Source organism: Dendrobates tinctorius, unplaced genomic scaffold (assembly GCF_039654945.1).
Source record: "Dendrobates tinctorius isolate UK_male_01 unplaced genomic scaffold, ASM3965494v1 ptg000084l, whole genome shotgun sequence".
NCBI lineage: Eukaryota > Metazoa > Chordata > Amphibia > Anura > Dendrobatidae > Dendrobates > Dendrobates tinctorius.
Genome location: NW_027361752.1, coordinates 52,612,361 through 52,630,793, shown reverse-complemented (window position 1 = coordinate 52,630,793; position 18,433 = coordinate 52,612,361). Strand labels below are relative to the sequence as shown.

General features: G+C 48.6%; 1 protein-coding gene across 1 annotated transcript in view; it reads right to left on the bottom strand.

Moving 5' to 3' along the window:
• LOC141097493 (interferon-induced GTP-binding protein Mx2-like) overlaps positions 1 to 18,433 on the bottom strand; it is a 69,581-nt gene that overhangs the window by 13,321 nt on the left and 37,827 nt on the right. The window contains exons 10-13 of the mRNA XM_073584708.1: positions 11,141 to 11,339; positions 8,529 to 8,607; positions 7,224 to 7,346; positions 6,952 to 7,093 (exon numbers count right to left, since the gene is read on the bottom strand). Coding sequence (XP_073440809.1) covers positions 6,952 to 7,093; positions 7,224 to 7,346; positions 8,529 to 8,607; positions 11,141 to 11,339 — 543 coding nt within the window. The remainder of the gene's footprint in view (positions 1 to 6,951; positions 7,094 to 7,223; positions 7,347 to 8,528; positions 8,608 to 11,140; positions 11,340 to 18,433) is intronic.

The window sequence follows — 18,433 nt, the reverse complement described above, 5'->3', positions numbered from 1 at the left end:
TAATGTTCCTAGACGACAACCAAACCTTATCCCCAATCTTAAAAGCAGGACCCACCGACCGTCTTCAATCGGCCTTTCGCTTTTGGTGAATCTGAACAGTCCCAATATTCTTTTGAAATTTCCTCAAGACATGTCCAAGCCTCTGTATGGTGATTTCCACCGCAGGGCATTCAGAACTAATCCTAGAAAATTCACCAAAATGGGGATGAAAACCATAATTACAGAAGAATGGTGAGGTTCCAGTAGATTGATTTACTCAACTGTTGAAAGCAAACTCAGCAAGAGGTAAAAACGAAGACCAGTCCTCCTGTCACGGCTCCACAAAGCACCATAAAATCTGTTCCAAAGATTGATTTGTCCTCTCAGTCTGACCATTGGTTTCAGGGTGATAAGCAGATGAAAATGTCAAGTCAATCCCTAGTTTACTTGCAAAAAGCTCTCGAAAATTTAGAAACAAATTGTACTCCCCTATCAGACATAATGTTCAGAGGGATCCCATATAGCCTTACAATATGAGACATGAACAACCTGGAGAGTGTCTCTGCATTAGGTAATCCTGACAAAGGAACAAAATGAGCTTGTTTGCTGAATTTATTAACTACCACCCAAATAGTAGTCTTCGAATCAGACAGAGGCAAATCAGTAATGAAATCCATGGACAAATGAGTCCATGGTCTTTCTGGAATTGGCAATGGAGGCAATTCCCCAGCCGGCTGGCCATGACTGACTTTGGCGCGTGTGCAGACTTCACAAGCAAAGTACTGACAGCTTCAGCACACCTCTGTACCGGATTGGACGGCTGAGCTATCAAAGTACCGACAGCTTCAGCATGCCCTTGTACCGGACTGGACGGCCGAGCTGTCAGTAACTGCATCCCAGACACCCTGAGGGCTGGAACCGTGACACTTGTGGCCGTGTTCCTTTTGATGACTCTCAATTGTATAACAGCAGTAGAATCATATACAGAGAAAAGCGGGCCTTTTCTCAGGAACGGAGAAGCATAGGAACTACATGTTGTCATCAGACAAATCTCCTTGTAAAGGCTGAAATTAGCCACGCTTGGCACACCGACACTGTAAGGAGGTGACCGAGGCCGTCATATGCCTCCTCTTCTTTGGACACTGTTCACATGGATTACGTGAGGTACCATGTCGTTTACCAATGTTAATGTGTTTATGTACTGCAATGTGAATGTATTTAATATGTGTTATGGGCAGAGCTGGGATAGAATAGAAGGTAGTATAGCACAATAGGGGGATTAGAATAGAGGGGGCATACTATAGATAGTGAATAGGAGTATTAGCTTAGGTTTAGTCAGCATAAGGGTTGTTCAGACTGGGAGTTTATAGTGTAGTGTAGTGCGAGAAGGTTTAGGGCTATGACTTCCTGGATAGAGTACAGTGAGTGCAGAGCAGATGCAGCAGTGAGTAGAGACAGTGTAAGAGGGTGAACTGTGATTACACCAGGAGAGCACTAGGACCCTGTGGTGTTTGCCTGCTGCAGCTAAGAGCAGGTGTTGCGAGTGCCCAGAGTCTGTGTGTGCTGGGGGGGTGGGGCCTAGTTTCGGCTGTCTAGAGCTGGAAGGGATGCTTCCAGAAGAGGAAGAGAGACTGTCCAGAGAGACACTGTGTGTGTGGAGCAGCTTGTGAGAAGCAAAGAGATTGAACACTATAAGAGACTGTGTACTGCAACCCTTCATCTTGGGAGCTTGAGACCTTGCTGTGGATGTGGAACAAAGACTGAGCGTCCCTGAGGGCTGTGTGACTGTGGAGCTCAGTAGAGTCCCTGTTGTGATGAGCTGAGAAGCAATATTGGACAGATATTTTATACAGAAACAGGCATATTGCTTCTAGGAGAATTCGCGAGGACTACAAGAGGAGAGACGGCATCTTGAGGCTACAGAACTATAAGTTCCCAGCATTTGGGCTCAGCACCGGCCGACAAGACGAGGAACCCTGTGTTGCTGCAACAGATTGGCGCCGAAGATTTGGGACTGGCTGCAGCCTATGCAATCTATATGCCTGAGAGGAGTCTCACCTCAGGTTAAAGGTACCATGGTCATAGATACCCAGGTATCCCTAGTTGAAGTGCTTAAGGACTTTTGTATTATATTTATATGTATTGTTATTGTAGGTTTTTATAGGTTATACTTGGTGTGCCATTCCAGGGGGTCCCATGATAAGATAAGATAAGATAATCCTTTAATCGTCCAACCATGGGGAAATTCAGAGCATTACAGCAGCAAGGCAGGAACAAGTACAGATACAGATGCATAAAGGCATTACATTGACAGTAGGTAGGTACATATACGAAAAAAAAAAAAAAATGTAACCGGACTGTCACAACTTTGGATCTATCAGTTCTCTGTTTGTGTCGTTCTCCATTTTGGACAGTGCTGGTCATACAGCCTAACTGCAGCAGGAAGAAAGGACTTTCGATAGCGCTCCCTCTCACATTTAGGATGAAGTAGCCGGCCACTGACAGTACTGCACATCTTTGTCACGGTCTCATGCATGGGATGGGAATCATTCTGCACCATGTAGCTCACCTTGGTCAGTATCCTCCTGTCGCCTACTTCCTGAACTGGGTCAAGGGGGCATCCCAGGACAGAGCTGGCCCTTCTAATCAGTTTGTCCAGCCTATTCCTGTCCCTGGTTGATATGCCACTACCCCAGCACGCCACACCAAAGAAGATGACTGATGCCACAACAGAGTTGAAGACGGATGCAAGGAGTGCCCCTCTAACTCCGAAGGCTCTCAGCCTTCTGAGCAGATAAAGCCTGCTTTGGCCCTTCCTGTACACTGCATCCAAGTGATGGGCCCAGTCAAGCTTATTATTGAGGATCACACCAAGGTACTTATAGGTGTCGACTATCTCAATGTCATTTCCCTGAATGTTCACCACTACTGGTGGATTTTTGCCCTTGCGAAAGTCCACCACCAATTCCTTGGTCTTCCCGGAATTAATCCTAAGGTGGTTCCTCTGACACCACTCCACAAAAGCTTGGTTAGTATTTCTGTACTCTCTTTCATCTCCTCCTGTGATGAGGCCTACTATTGCAGAGTTATCAGAATACTTCTGCAAGTAGCAGCTAGATGAGTTGCACCTAAAATCCGCAGTGTACAGTGTGAAGAGAAAAGGGGCAAGAACTGTACCTTGAGGTGCCCCTGTATTGCAGATCACTGTGTCTGACACACTGTCCCGAACCTTAACAAACTGAGGTCGGTTCGTGAGGTAGTTAAAGATCCAGGTGGAGAGTTTGAGGTCCACACCAACAAGGCCCAGCTTGTCTCTCTCAGTAGACCTGGCTGTATGGTGTTAAAAGCACTAGAGAAATCGAAGAACATTATTCTCACAGTGTTCCCAGGTTTCTCCAGGTGAGAGAGAGTCCTATCTAGAAGGTGGATAATGGCATCATCCACACCAATGCCTGGCCTGTAGGCAAACTGGAGAGGGTCCATATCCGAGCTCACTAGAGGACGGAGACGTGTGAGAACCAATCTCTCTAATACCTTCATCAGGTGTGATGTCAATGCTACAGGTCTATAGTCATTAAGGTCTTTCGGATAAGGTTTCTTCGGAACTGGTACCACACACGATAATTTCCACAGTTGTGGTACTATACCCATTCTCAGGCTCATATTGATACCACTACATTCGATTTACATCTGTTCTCTGAGTACCTGAATTGACCTTCTGATAGGTAAATTTATTTAAAATCCCTGTGTAATACACTCAGGGAACCTTGGATTGGCATAGTGATTTCAGCTCCGGCTGAGTGAGTGTACTGTATAAGGGTATTCAATCTGTTTCTTCCATATACTAAATTCTACTTTATCTGCTGTTTGAGTAAAGACTCTTTTGGGATTTCTGACTCGGTCTCGGTTTGTGACCCACTGGATCTTATTCGGACATTTGGTCATTACAACGGTCTGACAGCCGTGGAGGTGAAGCTGCTAAGGCAGGAAGGGACCCCAGGCTGGGTGTCATGCAGGCGGTCACCAGCTTGAACAGAATCGTTTAGAGGAGGATCCAAAGCTTACGGCAGGGACAAGGTCAAGCTGAGACGGTGAGCCTGTTACCCTTTAATTCAAAGCCGGACCAGGGGAATGGCAGAAAGCTGGTGGGCCTAAAGGCACGGGCGGGACAGAGATTGTCCAACGAGGCACGGATTGCCAGAAGCGAGGCAGGGATCGCCAGAAGGAACAGAGGTTGCCGGGAAGGCAGGGAAAGCTTAATAAATGTCACTCTGTACACACTGTGCCACATTTGTGATGGATACAGAGCCGGAGTGACAGAAGCCGAGAGGACTCTGGGAGTAAATGTGAGTGTACTGTTTGCATACGCTGCACATACAGCAGAAGGGACGTTATATTTCATCTGTGGGGCGCCAGGGTGTGGGAACTTTACAGCCTGTTGCCACGACTAGCACCCTGGCCACCTTGCAACGCCATTAACCAACTCAGGGACAGCTGTGGTTGGAGGGAGAGGGTAGTTGTCCTGACCTGTGTGTGCATAGTTTCAGGAATCAGAATCCTGTAGGGGGGATACTGCTGTTGAACCCCCATACAAAAAGTCCTTCTAAGGGCTATCCTTGCGCTCTGCTGTTTCTACAGTTATGGCCAAAAGTATTGACACCCCTGCAATTCTGTCAGATAATACTCAGTTTCTTCCTGAAAATGATTGCAATCACAAATTCTTTGGTATTATTATCTTCATTTAATTTGTCTTAAATGAAAAAACAAAAAAGAGAATGAAGCAAAAAGCAAAACATTGATCATTTCACACAAAACTCCAAAAATGGGCTAGACAAAAGTATTGGCACCCTCAGCCTAATACTTGGTTGCACAACCTTTTGCCAAAATAACTGTGACCAACCGCTTCTGGTAACCATGAATGAGTTTCTTACAATGCTCTGCTGGAATTTTAGACCATTCTTCTTTGGCAAACTGCTCCAGATCCCTGATATTAGAAGGGCGCCTTCTCCAAACTGCCATTTTTAGATCTCTCCACAGGTGTTCTATGGGATTCAGGTCTGGACCCATTGCTGGCCACCTTAGAAGTCTCCAGTGCTTTCTCTCAAACCATTTTCTAGTGCTTTTTGAAGTGTGTTTTGGATCATTGTCTTGCTGGAAGACCCATGACCTCTGAGGGAGACCCAGCTTTCTCACACTGGGCCCTACATTATGCTGCAAAATTTGTTGGTAGTCTTCAGACTTTATAATGCCATGCAAACGGTCAAGCAGTCCAGTGCCAGAGGCAGCAAAGCAGCCCCAAAACATCAGGGAACCTCCGCCATGTTTGACTGTAGGGACCGTGTTCTTTTGAATGCCTCTTTTTTTCTCCTGTAAACTCTATGTTGATGCCTTTGACCAAAAAGCTCTACTTTTGTCTCATCTGACCAGAGAACATTCTTCCAAAACGTTTTAGGCTTTTTCAGGTAAGTTTTGGCAAACTCCAGCCTGGCTTTTTTATGTCTCAGGGTAAGAAGTGGGGTCTTCCTGGGTCTCCTACCATACAGTCCCTTTTCATTCAGACACCGACGGATAGTACGGGTTGACACTGTTGTACCCTCGGACTGCAGGGCAGCTTGAACTTGTTTGGATGTTAGTCGAGGTTCTTTATCCAACATCCGCACAATCTTGCGTTGAAATCTCTTGTCAATTTTTCTTTCCCGTCCACATCTAGGGAGGTTAGCCACAGTGCCATGGGCTTTAAACTTCTTGATGACACTGCACGCGGTAGAACAGGAACATTCAGGTCTTTTGAGATGGACTTGTAGCCTTGAGATTGCTCATGCTTCCTCACAATTTGGTTTCTCAAGTCCTCAGACAGTTCTTTGGTCTTCTTTCTTTTCTCCATGCTCAGTGTGGTACACACAAGGACACAGGACAGAGGTTGAGTCAACTTTAATCCATGTCAACTGGCTGCAAGTGTGATTTAGTTATTGCCAACACCTGTTAGGTGCCACAGGTAAGTTACAGGTGCTGTTAATTACACAAATTAGAGAAGCATCACATGATTTTTCAAACAGTGCCAATACTTTTGTCCACCCTCTTTTTTATGTTTGGTGTGGAATTATATCCAATTTGGCTTTAGGACAATCTTTTTGTGTTTTTTCATTTAAGACAAATTAAATGAAGATAATAATAACAAAGAATTTGTGTTTGCAATAATTTTCAGGAAGAAACTGAGTATTATCTGACAAAATTGCAGGGGTGTCAATACTTTTGGCCACAACTGTATGTGTTTCTATTCTGCATTTAGCCTAGGGACAGCTGGTGGAGCAGGGAGAGGCAGGGTTTTGGGATTTGTAGTCCATTGCTAAATAAATAGCTGCTGCAGGTAACCACATTTTTTTAGAGGGGGTGAAAAAATTGACGGTATTGTCATCATACAGTTTAAGTTGCTTCATGTGAAATTATGGTGGTTTGAAATTTAAAGAAAAAGCTTGGCCTGCTACAAGTGACCAAATTATTTTGGAACAAAAATTGACAAATTTTATCCTTAAAGTTTTACCTGCTTTGTGTGAAATTATGGTGGTTTGAAATAAAAAAAATGCTTGGCCTGTTAGAGGTGACCAAAATAGTTTTTTTTATGAAAAAATATTATTTTCAACTAATCAAGGAAACTTGGAACATTGCGAGGGACAATCTATGTACGTCCATGCGGAAAATGTCAGTGCCATATAAGCTCCAGAAAAAACCTCTAAGGCCGGGATCACACATACGAGAAACTCGGATGAGTCTCGCATGTTAATACCCGGCACTGCCGCCGACACTTGGGAGCGGAGTGTGCGGCTGCATAGTAATAAATGGAAACACACGCTCCGCTCCTGAATGTCGGCGACAGTGCCGGGTATTCATATGTGAGACTCGTCCGAGTTTCTCGCATGTGTGATCCCGGCCTAAATGTACTTCTAGTGAGCGGGAGATCAGCTTCATACTTACACACTGCACATGAATTCTTAATTGTTGTTTCCCAAGAATTGAAAAGTTTTCTTAAGTTTTTGAAAAGTTTCAATTCTTCAGTGTTTCCTTCTTCATCTCCATTTACCACTTTCATGATTCCATCATCAAAATCTCTGATTTTCTGAAGAGACAGTAATGAAGTTACTTTCTGGTGTATCTTACAGATGAGGGTCCTGAATGTCGGACGCACCACACTGGGGTAATGAATAATAGGTTTTCTAAAGCAAGCCTCCCCTTTATTATGTACTTACTGATATAAGAAAATGAGACTTCTCCTCGTCTGTGTCGGGGACGCCTCTGCCGATCTGTTCCAGCTGCTCCTCTGCGTCCCGGAGCTTACTTCTGATCTGATGCTCTATATTGGGTAATGTTTTCTAGAACAAGAAATGTAAGAATAATAAAAAAAAATAAGTATAAAATAGCCAAAACTGTATATATAATCCTCCCAATATAAGTATGACCATTAATTATCATTGTTCTGACAAGGTGACAAGTGTTTGCAGTTGGAGACAGCAGAATTGTGAATCCAGCTCTGCGCTACAAAACCATTAGGGTATATGACATTAATAATGGGAAACTCAGATGGGGCCCCCATTCCATGAAAGTGAAGGATGGCCTATTAGATAAAATACCAAAAAATGATGTTACTGTACTAGCACTGTGACCAAATGCCATGGCTAAGGAAAAATTACTTGTAGATCCGCCTAATGGGACACAAGTATAGGAGAAAATTCCCATCATTGCATCACCAATTATGCCTCTGCTCCTCTGGCTACTCCAGCACCAATCACTGATCACCGCACCAGCACCAATCACTGCACCAGCACAAATCACTGATCCCTGCATCAGCAGCAATCACTGATCACTGCACCCGCACCAATCTCTGCACCAGCACCAATGACTGATCACTGCCCCAGCAGCAATCAACTGATCCCTGCATCGGTGGCAATCGCTGATAACTGCACCAGCAGCAATCAATGATCACTGCATCAGCACCAATTACTGATCGCTGCACCAGCAGAAATCAACCAATCCCTGCATCGGTAGCAATCGCTGATGACTACCAATCATTGCATCACCAACAATCAACTGATCACCTCACCACATGGAATCAACTCTCTTCATTGGCAACAGTCAACTGATCTCCGCACCAACAGCAATCAAGTGAAGACAGCTTCAGCTTCCATTTAGAAAAGTTGTTTTCAATACCCAACCGTTTAACGCTTCATCATGTACCATTATGAAAAAAAAACAGATGCAATCACTTCCTCAATTTGAAAATTAATTATGGCTTTTCATACACAGTTTATGGCAGAGAGCATACAGTACTATTGAAACCCATCAGACAATGTATAGAGCTGAGCCTCTTCTGATCCACTGAGCCGCCGTCAGTCAGTTGATCACTGGTGGTGCCAGGAGTCGGACCTCCAATAGTCTGATATTGATTACCTTAATTCATGACATCATTATTAATTATTAAAGGCAGATAAAACCCTCCGAACTCTACAGTACATCTATGTAGTGGAATTCTTAAGTAATTTTAATCTTAAACTTACAGAGATGTGGTACACCAACTCTTTGGTGAGTCTTTCCGCCAGGTGAGGTACGGTGGCCTGTCCGCGCTGTATAAGACCACTAAGAGTGAAACAATGGTACATTCATAAACTGTGTATGCTATATACAGAAACTCAGCCACAGATTGGTGGGACAAGAAATAAGCTCTATACTCCATCTTATTCCATGGGGGAAAGTTAACATATCACCTTTTGATTGAGCCGTGTCTTTCGAACCACATGTCCATAATTCCTCGTGCCTCCTCCAACTTAAAAACATTTCTGGAACCATCTTGTTCCTTAAACTAGAGTCATCCGCCTAGAACTCTTGCACCCCTCTGCTTCTCCCATCTGTCTATTGCTTCCCTGGCTACCCATTGCCCAGACAATTGCAAAATAAATTTTAGGACTAACTTACAAAGTCGTCCATAATCAGTCCCTGTAAACTGTGGCGGATATAGACAGAAGAGGCCTCTGTGAAAGAACAATATATGAGCACAATTTGACCCATTTTCAAGGTGGAATTGGGTCTTTTTATCACGTAGGCCCCTGTACAGCTGCACAGATGGCACCAATGGTATGTTTGCCCCTGCCTCCAAACATCTCTGACCAAATCTCTATAACTTGTCCCATCATACGTCTTTGACCCAAACCATCGCTATCTTCTCACAAGTAATGTTTGGTCCATAAGTCTTCTCTACACATCCAAACCCTAATCTCCTGATAGTTTGTGGCGCCCCTGAGGCTCGGCCGCCACAGAGGTACTGCACCTTCTCCTAAGGTGTGGTACCCCACCATCCAGGTAAGGTGGGAACTCCTTTCCACACTCCAACACCCACACCCCACACAACAGAGTAGTTTAGCAAAACCACATTGCGACTCCTTGCTCAGAGGGTAGCAGAGCACCTTTGGTGGTTCCCTGCTTGGAACACTAAATGTGCTGGGAGGTGGGTGGAGTTGAGAATACATACAAGAGCGGGAAGGTTTAGAATTGCAAGTCAGTGTGAGTCTGAGAACGGGCTGACAGGAGGTCGGTCAGGAAGGAAGCCACTCGGATAGGAGTGGGGATCCCTGGAAGAAGGAATGGAGGAAGGAGTGCTGCAGCTGCCTCAGTGACCTGGGCCAGCTGGCACGGGAAAGGAGAAGAAGGAGAAAGACATAGAACTGTAACCTAAGCTTCCATAAGAAAGAGAGACAAGTACGGAACGAAGGAGTATAAGAGAACAGAGAGGACGTGGGTTAGAGGAAGGACCCTGCCTATAGGTTCTAAGCGCAAGGCCGGGGCCCGGTCCACGAGGTTGTATGGACACTTATGGTTCTGCAGCAGACACCGGTGGAGTAGTCGGCTGTAACTGCACTACTCCCACCTAAGACTTGGGGCACAACAGCAACTTGGATAGTGAGCCGGGACTCAGGAGAAGGGAGTCCCCGAAGCAGGCTACAGCTGCCTGCCATACAAGTAGAGTTCTTGGGAACATCAGTCAGGAGGAACTCCAGTGTAACTCAGTACTAGGAGATCTTCACACTTAAAGGCGCTATAGAGGAGACGTTCAGAAAGGTACATGTTGGCGGAGTGTTGGAGGTGAGCATTCCATCTTGCCTGGAGGTTGACTGAGTCTCTGACCCGGAGGACACGGTCCGGAGGCAGGCACCTGTGTGCACTACAGACTGTGAGTAAAGCTTTGGAACTACAAGCCCCGGTGTTCTCCATTCATTATTGCGCCAACACACTCAGCACCGCTACATCTGGGTACCAGCTTCCACGCCATCTGCGCCTCTCCTCATCCATTACACCTACACTGCCCTGGGGCTACAGCTCCACTAGTGGGGAGCTTCACCATCTTGGCTGCACCACACCACCAGCCCCAGAGGATCTGTATGCAGCGTCGGCCTAACATCCTACTTGCCGAACACCACAGGTGGCGTCACGAACTATTCATTTAAACTACATTACAAACCCCCCAGTGATTTGGGCGCCCAGGGCCACGGTCCGGGACACCGATGCTGTGACACATCCCCCTGACACCGGCCCAGTACCGAGTAACCCCGCGGCCCTGGGAGGGCAACCCAAGTTCACCACACGTAAACTCCGGTCCATAACCAGTTCCCTCTACACATCTCTGACCTAATCTACCAATACTTTCTCATACATAATCTCCAGTCCAAAACAAATTCCCTACATACAGTACAAGACTCGCCTAAAATCGTGATACCTTCGTGCTCACAATTTCTGATTCACACTTGTTCCCTCTATATGTCTCCATTCCACCTCCTTACATGTAATCTCTGGTCCTCTGTTTTTTCTCTCCTTTTTTGTCTGTTCGTCACCCAGTCATCTCCAAGGTTTCTCCCTGGCTTCCCTCTTATTCTAACCCAACCGTTCTGACTGTTCCTCCACTACAGAAACCTTTAAAAGCAACCCCAAATACCGAACTCTCCAGAAGAGTTTACAGCTTACAATAACCCTTCGGACACCACAACTGACCTAGAGCAGGTCTTACCCTCACCTACTGAGTCCTTTCTAAAGAACTCTCTCCCCTTAAAGGTTCCTTTTGTGCCTTTTATGTTTGTCTGATAAGCCCTGGAATAAAGATTAATAATAATAAAATCTTTACCGGAAATGTTCATGATTTGCAAAAAAATTCTTCTCATTTTGTACGGCTTTTTCATGGGAGATGTTTTCTTGTATTTCCCTCTGTCCTCGACATTTGACCATCATGTAGCCCTTCCTAAGGATGTACACCTTGTTTTGGACTACACGTAAAACTTCACTTTCTGCACCTACGTCTACCAGGTCTGGTTTCGTCAGGACTCCTGTAGGAAAAAGTATAGCACAAATATAAAGTTATTGATTCATTGTATTCTGTAGAGTAACTACCGAGGTGGGGGAAATGGCTGCCTATGCTGCTGCACTCTCACTGTCCAAAGTTCACAGCTTCTGAAGAACCTCAGACAAGTGGAAAAAGAGCATTCAGAAAAGGCCTAATAAATCATATAAGTAACTCCAGTTTAATAAAAAAATAAATAATTCACTTTGTGGATATGTGTGGGGAGGAGGACCCCCATACAGTGATTGGGCTGGAACCAGGGGGACCGCCATCAGGGTTGTTGAAGAAACCACATCAGGGGGATTACAAAGGGAGACATGTGACTGAAGTTGTCAGGGCAACAGGGGGCGGGGCGAGGGTAAAAGGAGCAGGGGACGCGCTGAGGTGGCAGTTGGCAGAGAGCCTGACAGGAGAGAGGAAGCCGTGCGGCAGAGAGAGGACTGTGGCAACTGACGGTGTGGAAAAGAGAGACAGGCAGGAGACTGAAAAAGGGAAATTTGAGACTGACCGAAGGTTGATGCGTAAGAGACTCTCCCCGGGAGTTTCCCCCCGCAAAGATTCAGATAAAGTGACGGCCGCTGATTCCCTCCGTGGTGTGACAGGACCGGGATCTCAGGTGACCGCTGCGACGACACAGCAATCCGGTACAGTGGCCAGGACACTGCCCCCCTGTCTTCTCCCACAGCTGCGGCCCCGTCATCACCGACCTCAGGGGACGTCACCTCGCTATAGGCGGCCGCAGAGCCCGTCCCGGTTACTGAGGGGACACTGAGCAGAATTTGTTAACGTTTATGTCTTTTTTTTTTAAACTGCGTCATGACCTGGCTGGGGAACGAGCGCCTCTAAACGGACGCCTGGGAGATTGACCCCCTGAACAGTTTCTTCAGGGCCTGTTGTGCCCCCACCGACCCCACTTCTTCAGGGCCCGTTGTGCCCCACCGTGCCAGCTCCTTCAGGGCCCGTTGTGCCCCACCGACCCCATTTCTTCAGGGCCTGTTGTGCCCCACCGTGCCAGCTTCTTCAGGGCCCGTTGTGCCCCACCGACCCCATTTCTTCAGGGCCCGTTGCGCCCCACCGCCCAGTTTCTTCAGGGCCTGTTGTGCCCCATCGTTCCGGTTTCTTCAGGGCCTGTTGTGCCCCATCGTTCCGGTTACTACAGGGCCCGTTGCGCCCCACCGCCCAGTTTCTTAAGGGCCTGCTGCGCCCCATCGTTCTGGTCTCTTCGGGGCTGGACAAGCACAAGTCCTTCCGGGAAGTCGTGGATTACAAGGCAGCCACATCTGCAACCCCTGAGTGGTCGTGAACTCGAGCGACGCCCGGAAGGCTAAGTGCATTATAGAGAAAATAAGGACCCTTTTTGTTTTTTTTTTAATGTTGTTTTACGAGTCCCTGCGAGGACAAATAAGTGTTTCCCGTTTTGTCTGATTTAAGCAGTTTTAGCCCTTGCGGCTTTAAAACTTATAAAAGTTTATTTCACCCCACATTCAGTCTCGTGTCTCGTCACTGCATCCTGTGAGCCTGCTCGAACCCTACACTTGGCGTAGTCGGCAGGATGCAGTCTCCGAGCGCGGACAGTGGTAGCCCCGAACATGGGGGAGCTGTAAGCTCTGTAAATAATGAGGGTCCCCGTACCAGCATCTCATTGGGGGCCATGTTGAACAACCTGCCTAGATTCTCTGGCTCAAATACTATGCTATGGAGCTGGACAGAGCGGATGAGGGGGCTTTTTCGGATGCACCCAATGACCCCTGACCTGGAAGCTGAAGTGGCACTCATGGCCCTAGACGGGGAGGTGCGGAGGTCAGTGATGTTGAAACCCCCGGGGCACCGCAACACTTTTGAAAAGGTGTTGCAGATAGTGGAACAGACCCACGGGGATCCCACTAATGTGGGAGAGTTAAGGACCCGACTGTTTAGCCGGATGCAGGCAGAGGGGGAGACGATTACTCAGTATATGAATGTACTCCAAGAGTTGCATACGGCTATTGAAAGAAAAGATGGGGTAGGGGTAGGACCTGTTGACATAACCCTACGTGACCTACTGGTGACTGGACTGCGAGATCCACTGATAAAGCAGGCTTTAAGGGAACGGATCAGAATGAATCCCCAAATCGACTTTTCAGAAGTGGGAAGTCAGGCACGGGTTCAGGAGCAAGAGCAGGGGATGGCGGTCCCCGTGGGGAAGGTCCGAGGTGTGGAGGCCTCCTCGAACACAGTTGAGGAACCTCAATGGGTGGAGGAGATGAAGCGTGAATTGAAAAATATAAAGAGCGAGTTGGCTGAAGTAAAGAGAAGAACCGAACCGGAGACTGGACGACCCAGTGCTAATCCCGGTCCCTGGGGGTCACTCTCTCCGCGAGGTGGTCAATCTCTACCGGCCCGGTGTTATGAGTGTGGAGAACCAGGCCACTTCGCCCGAGAGTGTCCGCGGCGTGGGAAATACCCACCCCGGCGGCCATTAAACTAAAGGGCTCCGGGCTGGGGGGACGCCGCTCGGAGCCGAAAACCACAACTAGAGGTGGTGGAAGTCCCGAAGATTTGGTAGCAAAGTGTCCTGAAGTTTGGGCAGAAGTAGAGGGCCGGGCCGTCCGGTGTCTGGTGGACACTGGGTCACAAGTAACCACTATGCCCGCAGCGTACTTTCAACAAAACTTTCCGGAGGCAGCAAGGCCTCAGTGGGGGCCCATGATTAGACTAGTAGCCGCCAACCAACTGCCGGTTCCGGTTGCCGGGGTAGTGTGGGTGCAGGTGACGTTGTGCGGTAAACCCCTCGGCCGCAGAGGGGTGGTGCTGACTCAAGGAGAAGCTGATCAACGACACCCCGTCACCCTAGGCATGAATATTTTAAAAGAGTTTGGTAACCTGTTGCTTAATGATCCCACACAAAGGACACTGAAGCAGTGGGGTTCTCACACAGCTCAGGGACAGGTATTCCAGCAGCTGGTGCGAGGTGCGCGGGTGCATCGGGACTGCCAGGAGGGTGAGGCTCTGGGCAAGGTCATCGCGACAGTGGCACCCCTGCTTGTGCTGCCTCCTGGACAGACAGTGGTGGCCCTGCCAATTCGGGCCCCGATACCTTTGGAAGGCGTAGAGGTGCAGGTGGAGCCGTGTCACTCAGAGCACTTACCTCCTGGCATACTGGTGGCCCGTTCCCTCACTACGGTGCGAAAAGGAACCGCCCTGGTCCGCTGCGTTAACCTTGAAGACCGAGATATCATTCTGAAAGCACGGACTGTACTGGCCAAACTAGTAAAGCCTCTAGAAGAAGTGCTGCCCGCTGCTGCGGTTCAATTACGAGTGCACCCCGAGGATCCTGGGAAGGTAACAATACGAACCCTACAGGCCCACGAAGTCTCGACACAAGAGAAGGGCCGAAATATTTTGGAGCAGATGCGGGCCGAGCTTTCTGGACTAACTGCGGCCCAACTTTCACAAGTAAAAGCATTGCTGGGACAGTACCATGAAGTATTTGCTAGTCATGAGGACGACTTTGGGTGTACCACCGCCATCACTCATGAGATCCCCACAGCAGGAGCGGCCCCTATCCGAGAACGATATCGACAGATCCCGCCACAACTCTATCAGGAGGTGAAAACTTTGCTGGCTCAGATGCTACAAACAGGGGTGATACGGGAAAGTCAAAGCCCTTGGGCGGCCCCCATCGTGTTGGTCCGGAAGAAAGATGGTACACTACGATTCTGTGTTGATTATCGTAAATTGAATGCTTGCACTATTAAAGACTCATACCCACTGCCCCGCATAGAAGAATCTCTGTCTGCATTGGGTAAAGCAACATATTTTTCGACCCTGGACTTGGCCAGTGGGTACTGGCAGGTGCCTATGTCAGAAGAGGACAGAGCTAAGACGGCGTTCATAGTGCCCATGGGGCTGTTTGAGTTTAATCGAATGCCATTCGGGCTGGTCAACGCCCCCGGGACATTTCAGCGATTGATGGAGCGATGTCTAGGGGATCTCAATTTTGAGGCCACGTTGATCTACCTGGACGACATCATCGTCTATGCCGACTCCTTCGAGGACCACCTGAAGCGGTTGGGACAGGTACTCAGCCGGCTGCAAAAGTACGGGTTGAAGGTGAAGCCTCAGAAATGTCACCTATTTCGCTCTCAGATTGAGTATCTGGGTCATGTCGTTTCGGCAGAAGGTGTGAGGCCATCCCGGGAGAAGATTGCTGCTATCCAGGAATGGCCTACCCCCGAGACGGTGAAAGACGTGCGGGCTTTTCTGGGGTTAGCTGGATATTACCGTCGTTTCGTAAAGAATTTTGCATGTCGAGCTCGAGCCCTACATGACCTGCTGAAGGGGGCTCCCGCTGGGGCCAATGGGCGAAAAATCCAGTGGCAACACCCTCAGGAAGAGGCCTTCCGAGATCTCAAGGCTGCACTCTCGGATGCCCCAGTGTTGGCTTATGCGGATTTTTCTCAGCCGTTCATCCTGCACACTGACGGGAGTCTTCACGGGCTAGGAGCTGTGTTGTCACAAGTTCAGGATGGCCGGGAAAGGGTGATCGCATATGGAAGCCGTTCACTCCATGACTCCGAGCGTAACCCTGACAATTACAGCTCTTTTAAGCTCGAGCTCCTCGCAGTGGTGTGGGCTATGACGGAGAGATTCGCAGAGTACCTAGCGGGCTCCGAGGTGGTAGTGCGAACTGACAATAACCCACTGGCTCATTTGGAAAACGCCAAGTTGGGGGCTTTGGAGCAGCGATGGGTGGCCCGAATGGCGAAGTACAATTACAAGATTATTTACAAAAGAGGGGCCGAGAATGTTCATGCAGATGCTCTCTCTAGGATTCGACATACAACTCCTGGACAGAATCGAGACGAAGAATTAGAAGGAGAGGAAATACCGTTCGCTCTTACCGCTGCCGTGCTCACCAATGTTGATGCAAAAGTATCTTCCCCAGAGGCCCACAGGGGCATCCTGGAACAATCTCGTAATAAGTGGATACAACAGCAACAAGAAGATGAAGAAGTTGGACTTCTCCGGACATGGGTCGCCGCTGGTCAATTACCCACTGATACTCAACGACAAGCTTTGACCCAAGACCTGTCGCTGATGCTGCGACAATGGGAGAGACTGATTATCCGAAGGGGATTACTGTACCGTAAGATCACTTCGCAAACAACCTCAACGACTGTTTGGCAGGTGGTTACGCCCGGAGCTCAACTACACAAACTGGCTCGAGAGGCTCACGAAAAAGGGGCCCACTTTGGAGTCAAAAAGACTTTGCAATGGTTACAACAGAAAGTTTATCACCCACGCTTGTCGGCTGTTGTGGACGAAGTTTGTCGTACTTGCCGCTTATGTGAATTGGCCAAACCGCCTGCTCAGAGGGCCGCAACACAGACGATTGTGACTTCAGAACCCTTGGAGCTCCTGACGGTTTATTATCTGCACATTGGTCCCGCATTCCAGGGATACGAACACTGCCTCGTCATGGTGGATCATTTCACTAAATTCGCTGTGGTCACCCCTACTCGAGACCAGACCGCGGAGTCAGCCGCCTCCGCAATTTGCAGAAATTTTATACAAGTGTACGGCTGTCCTCAACGCATACATTCCGACCAGGGAGCATGTTTTTTGGGGAAAGTTATGGAGGAACTACATCATCTTTATGGGATTGATAAATCCCGGACCACACCATATCACCCGCAAGGGAATGGGGCTTGTGAGCGATTTAATCGGACATTGATTCAAATGCTACGCACTCTGGAGAGTGACAAGAAAGCTCGTTGGCCTGAATATGTTTCTGAATTAGTGTGGGTTTATAATAATCGGGTACATCGAGTAACGGGCTATACTCCTTATTTCCTGCTGTTCGGACGAGAGGGTAAAGGGATCACGGAGGTAGAGTTGGACCCCGAAGAGCCTCGGCCCTGGACCGGAGTGTCGTCTTGGGTCCGAAATCATCGCCACAGGTTGCAAACTCTTCATCGAATTGTACATACCAAACTTCAAGACTGGGAACACCCAGGGAAGAATACAACCTCCCCTCCCCATCTCCAAAGCGGGGACCGGGTGCTTGTACTAGATCAACGCCCCCAGAATAAACTGGAGTCACGTTGGGAAGAGAGTCCTTATCGGGTACTACGCCGTATCCATTCAGAAGGACCTGTGTACGAAATACAGCCCGAGCAGGATGAAACACTGCCTACTCGCATTGTGCATCGTAATATGTTACGCCTGTGTATTTCTTCCGACCCGAAGCAACTGGAACCCGTCCCGAAGACATCCGAACCGGAGTCCATATGCTGGGACTCAGACGACGAGGATTTCCCTCCAGTTCCCAAGGGCCCTCCACCCAATAATGAGCCAGTTGACACAATTAACCCACCGGCATCTTGCAGCTCACCGACGTCCACCACCCCAGAAGATTCCACCCCAGTCGAACTTAGACGCTCCGAACGGTCAACAGCCGGCAAACCCCCCGAACGGTATGAACAAGGCCAGTTCGTATGGCAACAAATATTGACACCTTTACAGACCAATCTCAATAGACTAACACCCTCGCCCGAGGACTGGCGAGCTTACAGGGTGGGGGAATGTGGGGAGGAGGACCCCCATACAGTGATTGGGCTGGAACCAGGGGGACCGCCATCAGGGTTGTTGAAGAAACCACATCAGGGGGATTACAAAGGGAGACATGTGACTGAAGTTGTCAGGGCAACAGGGGGCGGGGCGAGGGTAAAAGGAGCAGGGGACGCGCTGAGGTGGCAGTTGGCAGAGAGCCTGACAGGAGAGAGGAAGCCGTGCGGCAGAGAGAGGACTGTGGCAACTGACGGTGTGGAAAAGAGAGACAGGCAGGAGACTGAAAAAGGGAAATTTGAGACTGACCGAAGGTTGACGCGTAAGAGACTCTCCCCGGGAGTTTCCCCCCGCAAAGATTCAGATAAAGTGACGGCCGCTGATTCCCTCCGTGGTGTGACAGGACCGGGATCTCAGGTGACCGCTGCGACGACACAGCAATCCGGTACAGTGGCCAGGACACTGCCCCCCTGTCTTCTCCCACAGCTGCGGCCCCGTCATCACCGACCTCAGGGGACGTCACCTCGCTAT